General features: G+C 46.3%; 1 protein-coding gene across 8 annotated transcripts in view; it reads left to right on the forward strand.

Annotated features, from left to right (window-relative positions):
• Window positions 1-17990, forward strand: part of LOC101831404 — a 165973-nt gene that overhangs the window by 5430 nt on the left and 142553 nt on the right. For all 8 annotated transcript variants that reach the window (XR_005869434.1, XR_005869433.1, XR_005869432.1 and 5 more), the window contains exons 2-4: window positions 8694-8855; window positions 10953-11025; window positions 11235-11345. Coding sequence is in view for 5 of the 8 variants with exons in the window: in XM_040728142.1 (XP_040584076.1) it covers window positions 8719-8855; window positions 10953-11025; window positions 11235-11345 (321 nt within the window). In the remaining 3 variants the exon portion in view is untranslated. The remainder of the gene's footprint in view (window positions 1-8693; window positions 8856-10952; window positions 11026-11234; window positions 11346-17990) is intronic.

A 17990-nucleotide genomic window follows, 5' to 3' on the forward strand; every position in this document is an offset into this window, starting at 1 on the left:
CTATATGCAGAGGACTGTAAACGTTTTACACCCTGAAATGCCGGAATGTGTGAAAAAGCAGTATTGCCTTCGGTTTTCCAAGAAATTAGCCAAGCTACAAATGAGGAGCAGAGAAATCTTGTGCAGAGTAGGAAGTTCTTCCTGGAGACTGACATCCGCTGCTGCCCGAATCTCCAAGCACTGATCTTTTCAACTGGATTCCATTCTTATATGTATAGCTTCTGCTCGGTGGACTTGAGAGCATTTATAGCAGTAGGACAGCCTTTGATCGACCCATTTTTGCCGTATGATTTAAATGGTCTACACATTAGCAGGCTTGTTTCTCCAGACAGGGCTTTGTTCTTCTGTCCTTTACAGAATAAGCTTGGTGATCCTTTACTAGCACTCTAATGGAATACCTGCCAGAGTCGGTTCAAAAGTCAGCTCACGGTTTCAAAGGTGTCAGACTCTGCTCGCTTGCCCCAATCACAGTGACTCCAGGGTGAGGCAGAATGTTATGGCATGTGGTCGGGGTTGGCAAAACAAGCCACTCATCTCAGCTGTGACCCCTGGGGAGTAGAGAGAGCTCCTTTTTTTTTTTTTATAACAAAGACTTCCTCCAGCTCCAAACCCCACAAATGGATTTCTCCTTGTGATTCTTTCTCCCCCGCAGCACTGAGTCTGCAGTGCCCCTGTACGGGGACTGGTTTTCTTTCTTTCCATTGCTGTGATAAAGTCTCCCAAGGAAAAACCCTTCAGGGAGAGTTATCTTGGCTCACAGTTCCAGGGGAATGGAGTCCATGATGGTGAGGAAGGCCTGGCACCAGGGACGGAAAGCTGACTGGTCCCTTGAATCCACACGCAGGACACAGAGAGAGAAGAGCCTGTCTCAATGTGCAACCTCAAAAGCCCACCCTAGCGGTGTACTTCCTCCAGTGAGACCGAACCTTCTAAAGGTTCCACAACATACTGCGCAGCTGGGGTACGTGTGAGCCTATGGAGAATGTCAAACCACAACAGGAACCAAGCCATCAACACAAGAGTTCTAGGGACCATTTCAGTTGTAAACCATAACAAGCCCCCACGTAGAAAGAGTGGGACTAAGGTGTGGGTAGACTGTTGTAACCTGATCACACAGTCCTCAGTCACAAACTCTGTAGATGACAGCAAGATGTTCCCGTGTCCAAAGGCTGGACGCCCAGACCTACGAAAACACTATTGGTTCAAACTGCCTTATGCTGCGGTTAAAAAGCAAACTATTTAGAAGCTAAATTGTTTAAGAAAAGCTTATGTGCAGAGATTTGTAAAAGAGTTCAAGGAAGATTTATCAAATTAAAAATAAAAGTAGAAAAAAAGCCCTACAGAATTACCAAAGACACCAAATGTGTTATTTTCTTCACAGTAGAAAACAACTCAAATAATTACCATATGGGAAAAAGTCATCACGAACCCTCAGACATCAGCATTGCTCAGACTGGGAGTGCAGTGCTTGAAGAGGTTTGTAGGGGAGACTGGGGGTGTCATTCACCTGGAGAATGAACTAGCCATGGTGATTTTTTGTACCTATTTTACATCAGTAGTTCATTGCCAGTGATCCCCAAGGTGGTCTCCAATTCAATGGTTCACTAGCAGGACTCCTGGAACCCGGAAAGCTTCGGTGCTCCTACTTACAGTGTGTTAGAGGGAAAGAATACAGAGTAAAGTCAGCAACTGTGGTGGATGTGTGTAAACCCAGCACTCAGGAGGTTGAGGCATGAAGATTCCAGGTCAGCCAAGGTTACCTAAGAAAATCTGTCTCAACCTCACGCCCTCGCAGAGTCACATAAGCCTGAGACTGGACGGCAGACTCAAGCTTCTAGGTTGGGTCCACCACCCCCCTTCAGTGAAGTCACACAAACAGCCTTTCATTTACCCAGCAGTATTTGTGATACTGTTCTCTGAGTTTTGCCAACAGGAAACTCCTCTATTTTACATGAGTCACGTGGGCATGGCTGGCAGCCTGTGCGGCTGACCTTCAGGATCCCGCTGCACCAGGGCTGCTACAACCCTCACTGAAAGTCATATTGTTGTCTTAGGCTATCTGCCACAGCCAAAGGCCCCAGGTAAACAGAAATGCTCCTATCAAGCAGGAACTCCAAGAACTTGAAAGTCACCTTCCAGGAGCTGGAAGAGCAGAGCCTTAGTTTAGACTGCGACCAGTCACAATGAAGCCCTGCTCTGCTGATCCCCCTAGCAGTCTTGTTTCCTAACCCTGGAGTAGAATGGCCATCATTCCATGGAATAACAGCAAGAGGGTCTTGTCAGGGGCTGATGCCTGGATCTGGGCTCCTTTGCCTGAAGATCTGTAAACGAATGGACGTCTGCTCTTCATGATTTACCCAGCCCGTGATAATCTACAGCAGCAGTGTACACACTTGCACTGCATTTAGCTGATGTAGGACTAGAGTTACTTCATATTAGTTTCTAAATAATTTCTGACTGTGAGACACACTTTTTAAAAGGCATCTTTCTTGGGAGGCAGAGGCAAGAGGATTAAGAGCTTGAAGTCATCCTCACATACATAGTAAGTTCAAAATAACCCTGGGTTTTGTAAGAGGCAGGTAGATCTCTGAATTCAAGGCCAGCCTGGTCTGCAGAGAGTCCCAGGACAGTCAGGGCTACACAGAAAAATCCTGTTTTGAAAAACAAACAAACAATACCAGAGACGTCTACTTTGAAGGATAATTTGTAAGTAACTCCAAAATTTCAAAGGACTGCCTCATAAAAATACAAGAAGTTTATCGACTTCATCAGCTTTACAATAGTTCATGGCAGAAAGACCATCTCACCCCACTCCTTCGGTGAGCCCCCTCACTAGAGAGGAGATCTGCTCACCAGCATTTTTTTTCAAACTCCAGCACATTCTGTTGGTGAGTGTGGACACTTCCTTGTAATGAACTAGAGTAGAAACATCTCAGAGTGCAGAGCCAGCAATGGCAAGCATCCTCGCTCGCGGTGGGATTTTCACATGGAAACAACAAAGACCAGGTTTCTGAGGTTCTAGAAACAGAAGGGAAGTTACTGGCCCAAGCTGTTTGCTGCCTTGGACATCTCCTGTCTGATTTGGTCTTGGTGGTGCTTTTGGTCTAGAACCCCAATATGACAAAGAAGAGTCAAAGAAGATTCTAAAAGAAAATGAGTGGCAGATTTGCATCTGAAGTCTGAAAACCAGGCATGATGGCTCATGCCTGCAATCCCAGAACTTGGGAGACCGAGGCAGGAGGATTGACACAAGTTTGAGGCCAGCCTGTTCTATAGTCTCAGATTTGTAAAAAATATCCATTGACTTTGTGCTGCATGAGGAGGCATACGAGGGGACTGGGGCTGGCTGGAACGGGGTGTGTGTGTGTGTGGTAAAACCTGAAGTGTGTTTTTCTGCTAGGAAAACCTGCTGTAGGGGGTACAGGGCAGCTCTCTTCCTCAAGTGCTCACCGGATTCTGAAATGACAGAGTCTGAAAACCACTAAGTTCAAAGTCTTGGAAAGACAGAAGCTCAAAGACCAGAGGAGAGAAACGCCAAGCTGTCAGTCAGGAGCCCCGGGAGGCCGTGCTTGAGAAGACAGCAGTGTCACAAAGGGGATGAGGGGACATCATGCCCCAGAGGCCAAAGCTACTGGGGAGCATTTGGACAGCTTTCCTCTCAGGACCCTGGCCAGGGTTTGAAGCAGCATGACTCAAGAGTCCAAAGAGCCAAACCAAAGTATCTAAAGGGCAGAACTAAATACTGTGGTGTGTGTGTGTGTGTGTGTGTGTGTGTGTGTGTGTGTGTGTGTGTGGTGTGTGTGTGTGTTTGGTGTGGATACACATGCTCACATGTAGGGGGGGGGTTACACATGGATGTGTATGTGTTGACCCAAGGCTGACATCAGACTCTATTGACCTGTATTGTTCTCCATCTTACTCACTGAAAAAGGGTCTCTCAACCACACCCAGAACTTGATGGTACAGCTAATTTGACTAGCTAGCTTGCTCTGGACTGGAATTAAACAGGCTGCCCTGCCTTCCCAGCGTTTATGTGGGTGCTGGGGATCCTGAACTCAGGTCTTTGTGTGAGCAGCAGGCCCTTTATTCAAAGCTTCTGTGGTTCAGCTAAAGCAGGGCTTAGAGGGAAACATACAGTGACCAATGCATTATCTTCTACATTAAGGGCTGGCAATGTAGCTCGTTGGTGAAGCACTTGCCTAGTGTGGCTGAAGTCCTGGAATAGGCCCCCAGCACTGGGGCGGAAAGATGGATACCATAAAACGACGACAGCTCAAGAGCTGGAAAAACAAAAGCAAATTAAATCTGAAATCTAAAAGTAACAATAAATGATGAGCTGAAGTCAACCAAAGACATAAGTAACCTTAAAAAACCAATCAATATAAATATCAATCCTTTAAAAACATGAATGAAATTGATACATTCCCAAGACAGATTGAGATAAAAGAGCAAACAGAGAAATGTCTGCGTTCTACAGACATTACAATGTTGAGGCTTTAAAATGTCCAGAAAGTAAAAAAAAAAATGGCCCATAGGATGAAGGAAATTTGTAAGGTATATCTGATAAATGACACATATATAGGAGGAATAAAGAACATGTACTGGCTGGGTGTGATGACACAAATCTATAATCCCCAAACTTGGGAGGTGAAGGCAGGAAGGTCAGGAATTCAAGGCTAGCCCCTGTTCCACGGGGATTTTGAGGCCAGCCTGGGTACACAAGACTCTGACTTGAGGAATGTTTTAAAAAGAGCACTTACAAGTCACAAGAAGAAGAAAAGGGGAGGGAGGAGGGTCAGCACTGAGCTCAATAACAAGATACTCAGCATCGGTGACATGACCTCGTGTGGCAGCCTAAGCCAAAAGCAACAGGTTTTGGCAAGGCTTCAGAGCAGGGATCTACAATCATGCTGCTACTTTGGAAAACATCTGGCGACTGCTCCCAAAGTTCAAACAGTTAATATTTGACCCGGTAACTCCATTCCCGCACATATACTCCAGGGGACTGAAAACCTTTGTACACAAATACCTGAACCTTCAGAGCAGCGTTCGTAATAGCTCGGAGTGGAAACAGCTCAGGATCCCGTCAGCCAGTGAGCCGGTGACATGCTATGAGCCATACAACAGAATGCTACTCAGACACTGGAAAGGAATGAAGTACGGGTCATGAGGCACGTGCCTGCGATCTCGGCACTGGGAGGCTGAGGCAGGAGGATGGACAAGTCAAGTCCAACCAGGACTGTAGAGCAAGACCTTATCTCAAAAACAAAAGTCAGTAAGCTACAACATGGATGAAAAAAGTTATGCTAAATCAAAGAAGCCAGCCACAAAAGACCACATGTTTGTGATTTCCTTTATATGAAATGCCCATAATGGGCAAATAAATGTTGGTGACAGAAAGGGGGATGCTGTCTGCTGAGAGGGAATGGCCTAGAGAGTGGAGACAGCTGCTAATTAGAATGCTTTGCCTTTGGGGTGTGGCCGAGAGAAGCTCTGAGGTCGACCATGGTCATGGCTGTACGACTCCGAAGACACTAAGACCTTTGACTGGATATTCGATGTGGGATTAATTGTATGTAGTGGAAACTATATCTCCACTAAACTGTTCAAAATCTGGATAGCCTCCAAAATTTACTTATGTGTTTCAGGTATGAAATGATCTTTTAAAAAGCTTATTAAATAGGCACAAAAAGAAATAGGCAATATGAGTTGTCACACATATAATCTTTTAAATATTTTTATTTGCATTATTATTGTGTTAGTGTATGATTGTGTGTGTGTGTGTGTGTGTGTGTGTGTGTGACAGCACATGAGGCCAGGAATACCTTTCAGGAGTTGGTTCTTTCCATCTGTCATGGCATTTGGAGATTGAAATTCAGGTCACCAGGTTCCCCATGCCTTTACTCGCTGAGTCAGCTCACCAGCTCGCATATGTAGCTTTCAAGACACTAAATCTGGAGGGGCTGCAGAGACGGCTCAGTGGTCAAGACTACTGCGTGCTCTTCCAAAGGACCACAGTTGGATCCCAGCACCTACAGGATGGCTCACAACTGTCTGTAACCCCAGATGCGTTTTTCCGGCTTCCTTGGGCACCGTATTCATACATTCAGGTGGAACTCCTGCTATGAGTGAAGTAAAAAGAAACATGAATAAATCTCACAAAATAAACCATATCTGCACTCGAAACCCTTCCTATGAGAAAAGCTCAAGGTTAAATGTTTTAAAGTGAATTGTCCCAAGACTGAATGAGGAACTAATATGAGCTATACGTTTTGTGTTTAGAAGCCAGAGAACGCTTGATGACTTGTTTCAGGAAGCCAGCGTGGTTCAGATCTCAGAGTGTAGCAAAGCCTTTACGACACACTGCAGGCCAGTTCCACTAGTGAATGCAGAAATCCCAAACCATGTGTCTAGCAGCCATCCGGCACTGGGGCAAAGTTGAGGAAATCAACTCATAAGGAAGAAGTGCTTCTTGGTTCATGGTTTCAGAGTTTTATAATCCTGGTTCTGGCCGGTTGCTATGGCATGCGGGAGGCAGAATGGCGGTCAGGGCACATGGGAGAGGCAGAGGAGGCCGCTTGCCTCAGGTGGCTGGGAAACAGAGGGGCTGAGCACTCTCCTAGTACATCCTGCAGGGACACACCTCCTTCCTCCCCTCCTACTCAAGTTCAGATCCAAACCACAACAACATAGCAGGGATGCTACTGAAGAAACTCAGGGGACTCACCTTCACGGAACTCAGTGAGGTCCCACTGCGTGCCTCACATACAGCAGGTGCTTCATATGTGTTACCCACGCTCCCCACCCCCCAAGCATACAGCTGTTTGTCTAAGTCTGTTTAAAACGAGGCACAGGTGCTCAACAGCTGTGGCTTCCCGTGAGCGCATCCTTGTCACGGACGGTTGTCAGGCAGTCCCCTCTGTATGTCGGCTTTCTGAATACTGTACTTGACCACGAAGAAAGTAAACAACACAGGCTTAAATGTTCTGTTTCAGAGCTGTGAAGTGTTGAGACTAGGCAGGAAGGGAAAGCAGAAAAGCCTGTCCTCTGGGAGCAGGACCAACCTTCTCCCTCTGCGGCTGCTCTCTTGGCTGCTGCCCGAAGGCAGCTGTTAGGCCAGCTGTTGACCTGTCTGCCCAACTGGAAAAGATGCTGCCGAGTGGCGAATCTTCTCCAGGAGAACATTTGGCTTTGCTGAGAACAACAGCGCATTTCATTAGGCTCCAACAGGGTTGCAAACAAGGTAAAAGTATGACTCAGCAATCATCTAGTCTGAAATAGATACTCATTCTATTTTTAATATTTATACAAAGAATAAGCAGGCTCCCCTAGAAAGGCTCTGCACAGAACATCACCACAGCTTAGTTATTTGTTGAAATGATAACAGATTGGCTTGAGAAAAAATATATATGGAAGGAATCCAGAGATATATCTCAGCATGGCACCACACTCCTGGAATCCCAGCTCTTCGGAGGCTGAAGCAGGAGGATGAGGAGTTTGAGGCTAGCCTGGGCTACAGAGTAAGATCCTGTCTGAGTGGGGAGAGAGGGGGAAAGGATGAAGGAAGCAGGAACTTACAAATGTCAAAAGGGAAAATAGTTGAAACGTTTCCAGTCTCTGTAATCCGGCATCACTCCTTGTCCAGGACAGATGTAGGCAGCCGAAACAATCCCTGCAGGGGCAGTGCGTGGCCCCCAGGACTCAGGGCTCACACTGTCAACTTGCATTTTTAATTATCAACACTAAAGGCCTAACAAACAATTATGTGGAATTTGGCAGATTAGGGTGGGACGGGAAATCATCAAAGATTTTTATTCAATGGCAAAACTGGAATGTCTATTGGTGGCAGGCAAAACTAAAAACACATTTTACTGAATGAGTACAATTTTCTTCCAAACCCAAATGTACAAGGGTCATGATCAAGCTGAGATTCTCCATTCCTGGGATATTTTCCAGAGGCAGAAGCTCATGTCTTCAAAAATGCTTGTGGAGAAATACCCCAGGCTGGAGGAGAGAGGCCATCCACACCCCTTGTCTGTGAAGAAATACCCCAGGCTGGAGGAGAGAGGCCGTCCACACCCCTTGTCTGTGGAGAAATATACCCCAGGCTGGAGGAGAGAGGCCGTCCACACCCTTTGTCTGGTCTGGAGTGGGGTTAGAAGTCAGAACTTACTGTCACTCACAGCATCTAGTGAGTGGTCTCCACACAGCTCTGTGGAGACCACAGAAATGGGGCAGGGAGCACGGGTCTCATTAGTCAACTCTGAAGTCAGAGTTGGAGCGGACATTCTTGAAGATTAGCCTAGTTGACCAAAGATGCACAGTCGTCGGGGCCTCTAACCTACTTTTTCCTACTGTCCACTAGGCAACAATTGCATCAGACATCACATCTGATCTGGCCAATGCTTCCATTGCAGAAGAGGGGGTGAGGGCTGTTGAGATGGCTCAGCGGTAACAGAGCTTTCTGCCCAGCCTGACCACCTGAGTTTCAATCCCTGGGGGAAAATAATCAGCTACACTAAGCCACCTCTGACTTTTACACGTACATTGTGGGCACACACCTCATCTGTACATGCACACGTATGTGCGTTTGAGACAGTCTCACTTTCCAATAAAGCTGGCCTGACTATGTGGAGAGCTCCCTGGCCGGATCAGGCTTGCTGAGAGAGTGCCTTCATGTTCCTCTTTTTCAGAGATTCAGGGCCGCAGCTAGACGCCATGGACAGCGTGTATGAGCTCGCCTCCACAGAAAGGGTGCAGCAGTTAGAGAACGACCTGGCAGGGAAGCTAAGCGAACTCAAGGATGAGCTGGGAGAACAGGGGCCCCTTCCACGAACAGCTAACTGGACCTTCAGGTAAACCTGCAGTGTCAAGTGGGGCTCCTGGGACCCCGCCTCCCGTTCTGCCCTACATGCTCCGTCTGCCCACTCTTTTCTTCAAGAGCAGCTGACATCATGTCAGGCTCAGACAAATGGCACACAACAGCAGTTTCCAATGTCTTTTCCTCCCTGCCAGTACCAATGGGACCCAGCCTTGCTTAGATGCTGAGGTTGGATGAGATCTGGTGCAGCCATAGAGCACATGCGCTTTCCCAATCTGCCTTTAACAACAGTTAAGATAGACTGAAGCAAATCTTATCTAATGAAGTGGGAAAATATTGTGCTATTTTCCTAAGTCCCAGGAGCTACTATATAAGTGAAAAGTTTCATTTTGCCTAATAACATTGGATTTGACCTTAATTTTGATAAAAAATTCTTTTTTTTTTTCTGTTGTCCCGCCAAGTCTATCCCGCCTCGTTATTGGCTGTTCAGCTCTTTATTAAACCAATCAGAAGGTGCCTTGGGTAAGTGAGGAAGGACAGAAGCACGTCTTCATACAGTGTGCAAAAAGATTATCCCTACAGGTCTCTTTTAGGTATTTTAACTGAGAGGAATGACATAACTGGAGACAGAGTTGGGCAGCCAAGCCCTTGCCTGCCCAGGCTCCCAGCATGCTGAGGATGGGAGACAGGAATGCAAGGGACGCCTTCTGTAGCTGCCCTGTCAACAGCTGAGCCCTCTCAGCGGGTGACTGCTTCTCCAGCTGCATGAAGCTTCAGAAAACACAATGTACTTGTGATAGACAGCTGCTTTCACTCTCAAGACCTTCCCAAAGTCTCTCTGTCTCTGTCTCTGTCTCTGTCTGTCTCTGTCTCTCTCTCCCCTCTGTGTGTGTGTGTGTGTGTCTGTCTGTCTGTCTGTCTGTCTCTCTCTCTCTCCCTCCCTCCCTCCCTCTCTCTTTCCCTACCTTCATCAAAGTCAAAAAACAGGGAAAGAGGTTGGATATGGGTCATCTCCAGCTTCAAAATCCCGACACCAAGTGTCCAGGTGGGTGCTTAGGTATCTGTGGCCCAGGGTCTTGTCCATTTGGTCTACCCTTGTCCAGTGACCATGCCAATCTTTTCTGTGTCCTTTCCATTTTATTATTTGTGCTGTCCAAGTTTTCCTTCCTGCTCCCTTCCCTTAGTAACAGAGATCGAACCCAGGGCCTTGCCCATGGAAGACAAGCTCTAGTCACGGAACCACATCCCTGGTCTCCTAATAGCTAACAGGACTACCCTTCCACAAGGGAACACACTAACAGTGTACATTACATTATCTGAAGACTCTTGGGACCAAGTGAACTGTATCACCCTAAGTTTACTGCCTGCACCCATCCCTCCAGCTCCCTCAGGTCCTTGAACTATGCTCTGTGGCTCATTTGCCAGCGGCTGCAAAATCCGGTCTTGCAAGTGTGGGGTCTGTTTTGGGATGCTGTCCTCAGGCATGCCTAGAGCTGCACTCCTTACACTGTCTGCTGAACTGCACGGGAGAGCTCTTCTCACCTCAGGCTCCCAAGGCCTGAACATCTCCCCCCCATGACGGCTGCATGTTTCCTAGGGACAAGACATGTTCCTGAGGCAGAAAGCTGGGTTAAAAATATTCCTGAAATATTTCCCATTTGATATCTGTGGGTTGTTTCTACCCTCTGATAACTCAGCAGGAACACGAAAAACAAAATGTTTCAGTGACAAGGTACCAGTTTCCTGTGTCAACTAAGGAGAAACAGCAAGGTTTGATAGGCACACTGACTGTCACACAGGAGATTTCTGAAAGGAAGACAAGTACGGAAAAGGACTGCCCTCGTGACCCTCCATGCCCTTCGGAGTAGGAAACAGGATAAACCAAAGGCCCAAGAAAGACTGTGAGGAGAAAGAAACTGGCCAGGGTAAGGGTTAGCAGAGATCGGGTATTTCAGAAAAGGTTCTGACCAAGACAGAAGAAAGCGGCCTTAATACACCCCCAATGGCCCGGAGTGGTTACTCACTCTGAAATGAGTGGCTGGAAAGGGTCACAGAGCCACCAGGCCAGCCATCATCTTCTTTATCACAGCTTTCCATAACCGCAGTTTCTGTTGTCCAAACCTTCCTGCAGCTCTGTTCAAATACCAAAGGATGTCGCTCACTTCAGACGCGAACGGGAAGTGGCTCTGAAGAGAACCCTCCGGGTGAGTAGGAGCGCTTCAGGACTACACATTGGAGTTCATCAATTAGGGAATTATTCGCAAGTTTATTTTTTGCAAACGGCTGATGATATTGGACGAAACAGCCTTCTCGTTACCAGAAAAGTGAAAATCGCTGTATCCTCGGGGAGATTTGATTTTGTGACATTGAAATTTGATACATCAATGAGTTTGAAACTCATTGTTTGATTTAGGTGGCGGAGTGCAAGCCCCTTGTTATTCAGGCAGATGTCCTGCAGAGGGAGCTAGAGAGCTGCCTAAGAAGAGAGTACACGCCGGAAACTCTTCCTCTGCTTCTGCTGCAGGTAAGGGTTATCTTCCAATCTGTAAAAACTTGTGGAGCACTCTGGAAATGTGTCAGCAAGCTGGCTTTTCAGCAGATACCGTGAGCAGTTGTTCTGGACACGAGTAATTTGCAGACGTGGTGTAAATGCTTCCTTTATGGGAGACCATTTGGTTTGCACAGCTAAGTTGCTGGACTGAACAATTAATTGTCTGGGGTCTGACTAAAGTCTGTGCGGGTGTTATACCATGCAAAGACAAAGTCAGCCTCCACCTCCCAGAGGCCTGGAAGACATTCCCAAAATCCTCTCTTAAGAAAATAACTCAAAGTAGGAAAATAGTTTCCCATCAAGATTGCTGCATCGTTATAATAAAAGTGAAAGAGAGGGAAGGAGGGAGGGAGCAAAGGAGGGAGGGGAGAGCCTTACTATTGACAATAAAGGCAAAACAATGTCGATGGATATTCAGTGACTATTGTTCTAGCATTAAATGTTTATATTTTTGTATAAGGAATTATTACATCTTGTAATATTAAGTAAAAACTATGTATATGCACTTGATAATAATGATCAAATAAAATATAGAAGAATCGCTATGTTTAGATGGCAGGATAATGAAAATCCCCTGAACTTTTATATAGCCCCTCAATTTAGCACAGCCATGTACTGTCTCAAAATGTAAAATGGTTTGTTCTTTACTACTCTTAAATCACTTAAAGTAGTCCCATGTTGTGAGTTGTTTCCCCTCGTGCACAAAATCTAGTTCTTTAGTAAGTGGTGAGCATTAATCACAAAAGATGATGAAAGTCTATTTGCAAGTTAAAATGTTCATTTGGAATTTTCTCTCCCTGTAATTATCTGCTTTCTTCCTTCCCTCTCTCCCTCCCTCCTCTCTGCCCCCTCCCCTCCCTGCATGCTTCCCTTTCTCCCTCCCCCTCTCCCTTCTCCCTTCTCTCCCAGCTTCCTTCCCTGCCTCCCTGCCTTCCTTCTTCCTGGTACCCAGTCTTGTATATTCTGTACATGCATATTCTGATATCCATTCTTGTATGTCAGTGGTTCTCCATGGAGAGAGAGGAAGGATAGGGAAATAGATATCTGTCCCCTAGAGGTCATATGACAGCAAATGAACGTGGTTTTGGTTATCAAAATTTTGGGGGCAGTGGCCATATATATAGCATCTTGTGTTCTGTTGCCAGAGGCTAAGGATGACATTGAACACTCAAATTATGCAATCCCAATTGTCAACAGCAATAAGGCTGAAAAAGTTCTAGAACAGTCTGAATTTCCATAGTATATTCTTTGCTGTCTGTCTGGGAAGCTCCCTTTAATAACTCCTGAGGTTCACATCTGCCAGGGACAGATTCTTGCAGTGTTGTTGCATTATAAAATTATTTTCCTTTCACTTTATAAGGCTGTTTTTGCTTGGCACAGAATTCTGGACTGACAGTTTTTATCATTCGTTATTTTAAAGCTGCTACTCCATTCTCTGGTGGCTTGAATGGATTCTGTTTCTGAACACAATGCATTTCTTGTTCTCTGGCTGTTTAAAGCTTTTAACGCCTTTTCGCTGTTTTATTATCTATCTAGTGAGATATATATTCATACATACATATACACATACATATATATAGTGACGTGTATATATATATAGTATATATAGTGATGTATATATACATACATATATATATACATAGAGAAGTTTTCTTCGCTTTTCTTTTGCTTGGAGTTATACTTAACTTTTTATGTTGTGTGCTTATTTTTTTTCCAAATGAGGAAAGACTTCTCTTGACTTGCCATCAGAGACTTCACTCCAGGGTCAATTGTGCAAAGTCAGATGGGTCCCTGGCCCAGGAACACAAACTCAGGTTGTCTCAGATTCCACCTTCCAGCATGGTGACTGCGTCATAAAGTTCTTATAGTAGCATAACAAAGGAAAGTCACAAATCAAGACACTTTTCAACACTGTGGTGGGAGCCTCAGGTAGGCAGATTACAACAAACAGAGAATTCCAGCTCCAGGCTTCAGATGCTATCCGGTGGCATTCTTAGCCTGTGGCTGGTGGAAGGGAGTGCTGTTTGCACATTCCAAAGGATTTACCCAACAGTCGTGAGGAGGCCAGGTCAGACACAGAGCTGGGCAAGAGATGGCCGTGAAAGACGCTGAAGAGAGCCCGGGACAAGCTGCCATTGGGCTTTGGAAATCAACATTCCGTTCTCCACATCCTTTGAAGTTCTAGTCGGTTGGAAAACCAAGTAAGGGGCTGGAGAGATGCTCGGCTGCTAGAGGACCCAGGTTCGATTCCCAGCACCCACACGGCAGCTCACAGCTGTCTGAAACTCTAGTTCCAGGGGTCTGACACCCTCACACAGGCGTAAATGCAGGCAAAACACCAATGCACATAAAATAAAAATTAAAAAAGAAAACCATACGGGAGGTTCAGCATAAAGTACTATTTTCTTCTTCGTTCACACACCTGGCTGCCTTGCTTCCCAGCCTGTGGTGAGGTGGCCTACCATGGCTGGAAGATGGCTGTTCACCTCCTGGTTGCCAGGAAGCAGGGAGTTTGCTTTTTAAAACAAAGATCCTCCCCTCCAAGACGCTAATTTGTGAATCCACAAATGGGTTACTCCATTGGTGAGGTCGAGCCCCCTTGGTCCAGTCACCTGCCAAACACCCACCTCTGAGCTTTGCTGTTTTGGGGACCAAGCTTTCAACACACAAGTACTGGGGGGCCCTTACGTTCTAAGTCACAGCAGTCATGCTGGCGACAAATGCCGATGCTGAGTCAGGGTCCAGGCCTTCCAACGTGGACACCAGTGTTCCTGGTTGTTTCTGCTCAGAACAGACAGCAGCAACTGCAGAGAGACCCTAACCTCCCCAGGTGATACTGTGGCGCTCACAGCAGTCACCTGCCCAACCGTTTAGCCCATGGATCATCTTTTCACTCTATTCTAAGTTGTTCAAGTCACAGTAAAATAGCCTCAGAATTGAGCAATTTACGGTCCTTGGAGACCGATCCAGGTACTGAGTTGGCATTTCTGTAGTCTGATTTCTGACTTAGAAGGAAGGCCTTTATAATAAGTTCTTTCAATGGCATGAAGACTTTAAACATTTTAGGGACTGGAGAAAGCTCAGTGGTTAGAGCATTTGCCCACCGGAGCGCTCACAAATGTTTGTAACTCCAGTTCCTGGGATCTGTTGCCCTCTTCTGGCCACCAATGGGCACTGCATGCACAAGGTGCACAGACATAATTCAGGCAAAACACTCATATGTAAAAAATTTAAAACAAAAATCTGTTAAGACTTGAAACATTTTTTGGGCAGAGGGATCACTCAGTTTTTAAGGCTAAGGCTCAAATTCAAAACATCAAAAAAGGCTTCAAACGTTTTAAAGTAAGACCCTCAAGTGAGCAATTAGTTCTGAAACCACCTGCTTCAGTATTCTGACACTCCGTGTCTCCTTTCAGGGGGTATAGAAGGTTCTGGAAAGGTGGTCGCTTTTCTGAACTAATGATCTCACTACAGAGAATCCTCTAACTTCTCCCAGATCTCTTTATTTGCCTTGGTCCAGGTCCTAGGCTTCTCATTTCCACAGCGAGGACAGAAGCCAGCCCTGGGGATCAAACCCGGGTCTTCCGGCTTGGCGGCACACATCTTTACCTGCTGAGCCATCCCCAGCCTCAGTACTGTTTGAACTGTTCGCAGAGCAATGAAAGGCTTTCCTTAGTGAAACCCTGGGAGGAAATGTCAACCACTTCTTAGACTGGGAGGTTGAGCATGCCCTTCTCTTTCCTTGCTTCAAACTGTCTTTCCTAAAGTCAGCCAAGGGGAGATGAGGCACACAGGTGCCCCAATGATAGACGTGAGGGGAGGTCTTCACAAGGCACCCCATGGGGCTGTATTCACACAAACACCTCGCTGACAGACAGGGGGTCCTCACACAGGCACCCCATTCGCGTGGGGGTCCTCACAAGGCACCCCACTGGTAGACTACACCCCACACCCCACTGATAAGGTGTCTTCCCACTGACACCCCACTGGTAGACGTGAGACGTCAGTCTGGCTTCCATAGTGGGAGCTATGCTTCTGCTACATGCTTCCTTACACCCAGGACAGTAACTCCGGGGCAGCCGCTCTCTGCTGCTCTGGACAGGTTTCAGTTTCCCAATAAAAGCACTGCTTTTCTCTGAACGTGACTCTAGGCATTTAAAGAGCCTCTGGGTGGTGGTCTGTAGCTTAGCTAGGAATCACGTTTGTTGCCCACTGTCACTGATTCCCTGGCTTCCGAGGAAATGGGAGGGTTTCTTCTTTCAACTGAGTAATGTCTTGGTCATGTTTTCTCCGTTTTCCTCGCTTCCCCAACTCCTTCCTCTTCATGTTCCCCATCTCTTCTTGTTTTTATTTAATTTTTCCCAAGCTTTTACTTTTTCTTGTGTTCACCCCTCCCCGCCACACCTTTCTTTCCCTGGTCCCTTCTCCAGTAAACATCACTTCCTCTTCGCTGCATTACTAAACACCATTTGCTGTTTGTTTTGTCCTTTTTGTTTAGTAAGGATTCTTCTTTCTTCCTGCTGCCCCAACCCCATGTGTGTTGCACGGCCCTGGACAACCAGTGTGAAAATGTTTATTACCTCTTGAAGACTTTAACCGCCATTTCCTTAAATACAGTTTTCTGGGTTCTGGAAGTGCAGCTCAGTGATTGACAGGTTGTGTGCTCAGTGATTGACAGGTTGTGTGCTCAGCACGCACACACCCCTGGGTTCAGCCCCAGCACTGAGACCCATTCCGCCTTTGTCCTCTTTAGGTCCCTTCATTCGCACACCCACTAAAGCATTCCACATTGCCTCATAGAGACCCGAATCCTGGTCCTTTCGGTTCTGTTCTTGTTCCGTGTTCAGGGTTCACCTATGGAGCTCCTATTTCTGTGTTTTCAAGCGTGCCAACTTTCCTCATGCCATGTCTGGTCACCTTCTAATCCAGTCCATTCAAGTCTTTGTTTCAAATATGTGTGTATACTTAGACTTCGCGAAGCTCCCCTAGCTAAGTTCTCACTTTGCGTTCAGTTTTCGAACACGCTGAGCACACTGTAAAAGACCTTTGAAAGCTGTTGCTCGCTAATGCTGTTACCGCTGCTAGTTCTAGTATTCTCATCACCAACTTTTCTTCTATCCATGGGTCATTTTTATCGTTCCTTTGCATGTCTAGTAATTTATAATGAATGCAAGAAATAAGCAAATTTTCACTACTGGGTGCCACATATTTTTATATTTCCTGTAAAGTGTTGGACTTTGTTCTGGCAAGCTTTTAAGTTACAGAACAACTTACGCCTTACAAGGCTTGCCCGGGGTGTCCTTTGCTCTAGGGTTAGTTTGTCCTGGTTACCAAAGCCCTGGTGTCCACACTGGATGTCTCAGGCATCCGAGGACGAGCCTTCACACTGGTGGTTGGAACTTGACCATCTTGCAGCCCTGCAAGAACTCTAGAGCTGTTGGGGTAGGTCAAAGCGGGTTGTTATTTGCACAGACTCCTGGAGTTTAACCTGCTGCATGCCGGCCTAGGCACTCAACAGCAGACCTAAGGATCTGCGCAGATTTCCAGAGCCTCTCTCTGTCACTTCCTCCTCTCGGAGCTGCAGCCTACAGTCTCCCTGGCTCCAAGAAATCTCTTGTCTCCTCCGAGAGGCCCCTGTCTGCTCAGGGCCCTCTCCCTCCTGTGCCTCAGAAGCATGAATGAGGTCTCTCCTCCCGGGAACCACGCGATGAGGTTCTCTTCTCCAAGGCACTATGTTGTCCAAGGTTTGAAAACATTGCCTCGTGTTTTCTGTCAAATTTGCCGGTTGTGGTGAAAGAATACGACAGGACTCATGTCTTCACAGTTATTTCTAGTGCCAGAGAGGGAAATGAAGAAATTGGCTTTTTGAAAAGACTTCTATCTGCATGACTTCTATCCTCCTGCCTGAGGATTATAGAGATGGGTCACTGAATTTAATTCTCAGTCTGATTTTATAAGCTACGATCTTACTTTTTTTTTTAATCACTACCGTGTGTGTGTGTGTGTGTGTGTGTGTGTGTGTGTGTGTGTGTGTGTAGGCCTGTGTCATAGTGCACATGTGGAAGTCAGTGGACATTTATGGACTCACTTCCTGCCTCCCATCTTTGCAGGGGCCCCTGGGATCAAACTTGAGTTGTCAGGATTGCATAACAAGTTCCCCTATCCACCTCCCTGCCCCATCAATCTTACTTGTAACACACTCGTGACTCCTAGTTTTTGTATGTGTGTGTCCACATAGATGCATGGGTACATGTGTGTGCTTGTATGTTTCCCAGAGGAAACTGTTTACCTTCTTCTGTGAGACAGGATTTCTCACTTGGATTTGCCCAGTAGGGAAAGTTGAGTGGCCAGCCAGCCCCAGAGACCTGCCTGTCTCGGCCTCCCCGGCGTTCTGAGAGCCGCCACCCCTGGTGTTTCTTTTCCTTTTTATTGATTTATTATTTATTTGTTTGTTTTATTATTATTATTTATTTTATACGGCTTCTGGAGATGAGACTCTGGCTTATGTAAAGCATTTTACTGATTGGCCATTTCTCCCACCCATAATTTCAGTTCTTTAACCCAAACTTTCAGCTTGACTCTACACCCTCTGGTTTCCTAATTCACTGCCCACAGTCC

This window comes from Mesocricetus auratus, unplaced genomic scaffold, assembly GCF_017639785.1.
Source record: "Mesocricetus auratus isolate SY011 unplaced genomic scaffold, BCM_Maur_2.0 Super-Scaffold_100018, whole genome shotgun sequence".
NCBI lineage: Eukaryota > Metazoa > Chordata > Mammalia > Rodentia > Cricetidae > Mesocricetus > Mesocricetus auratus.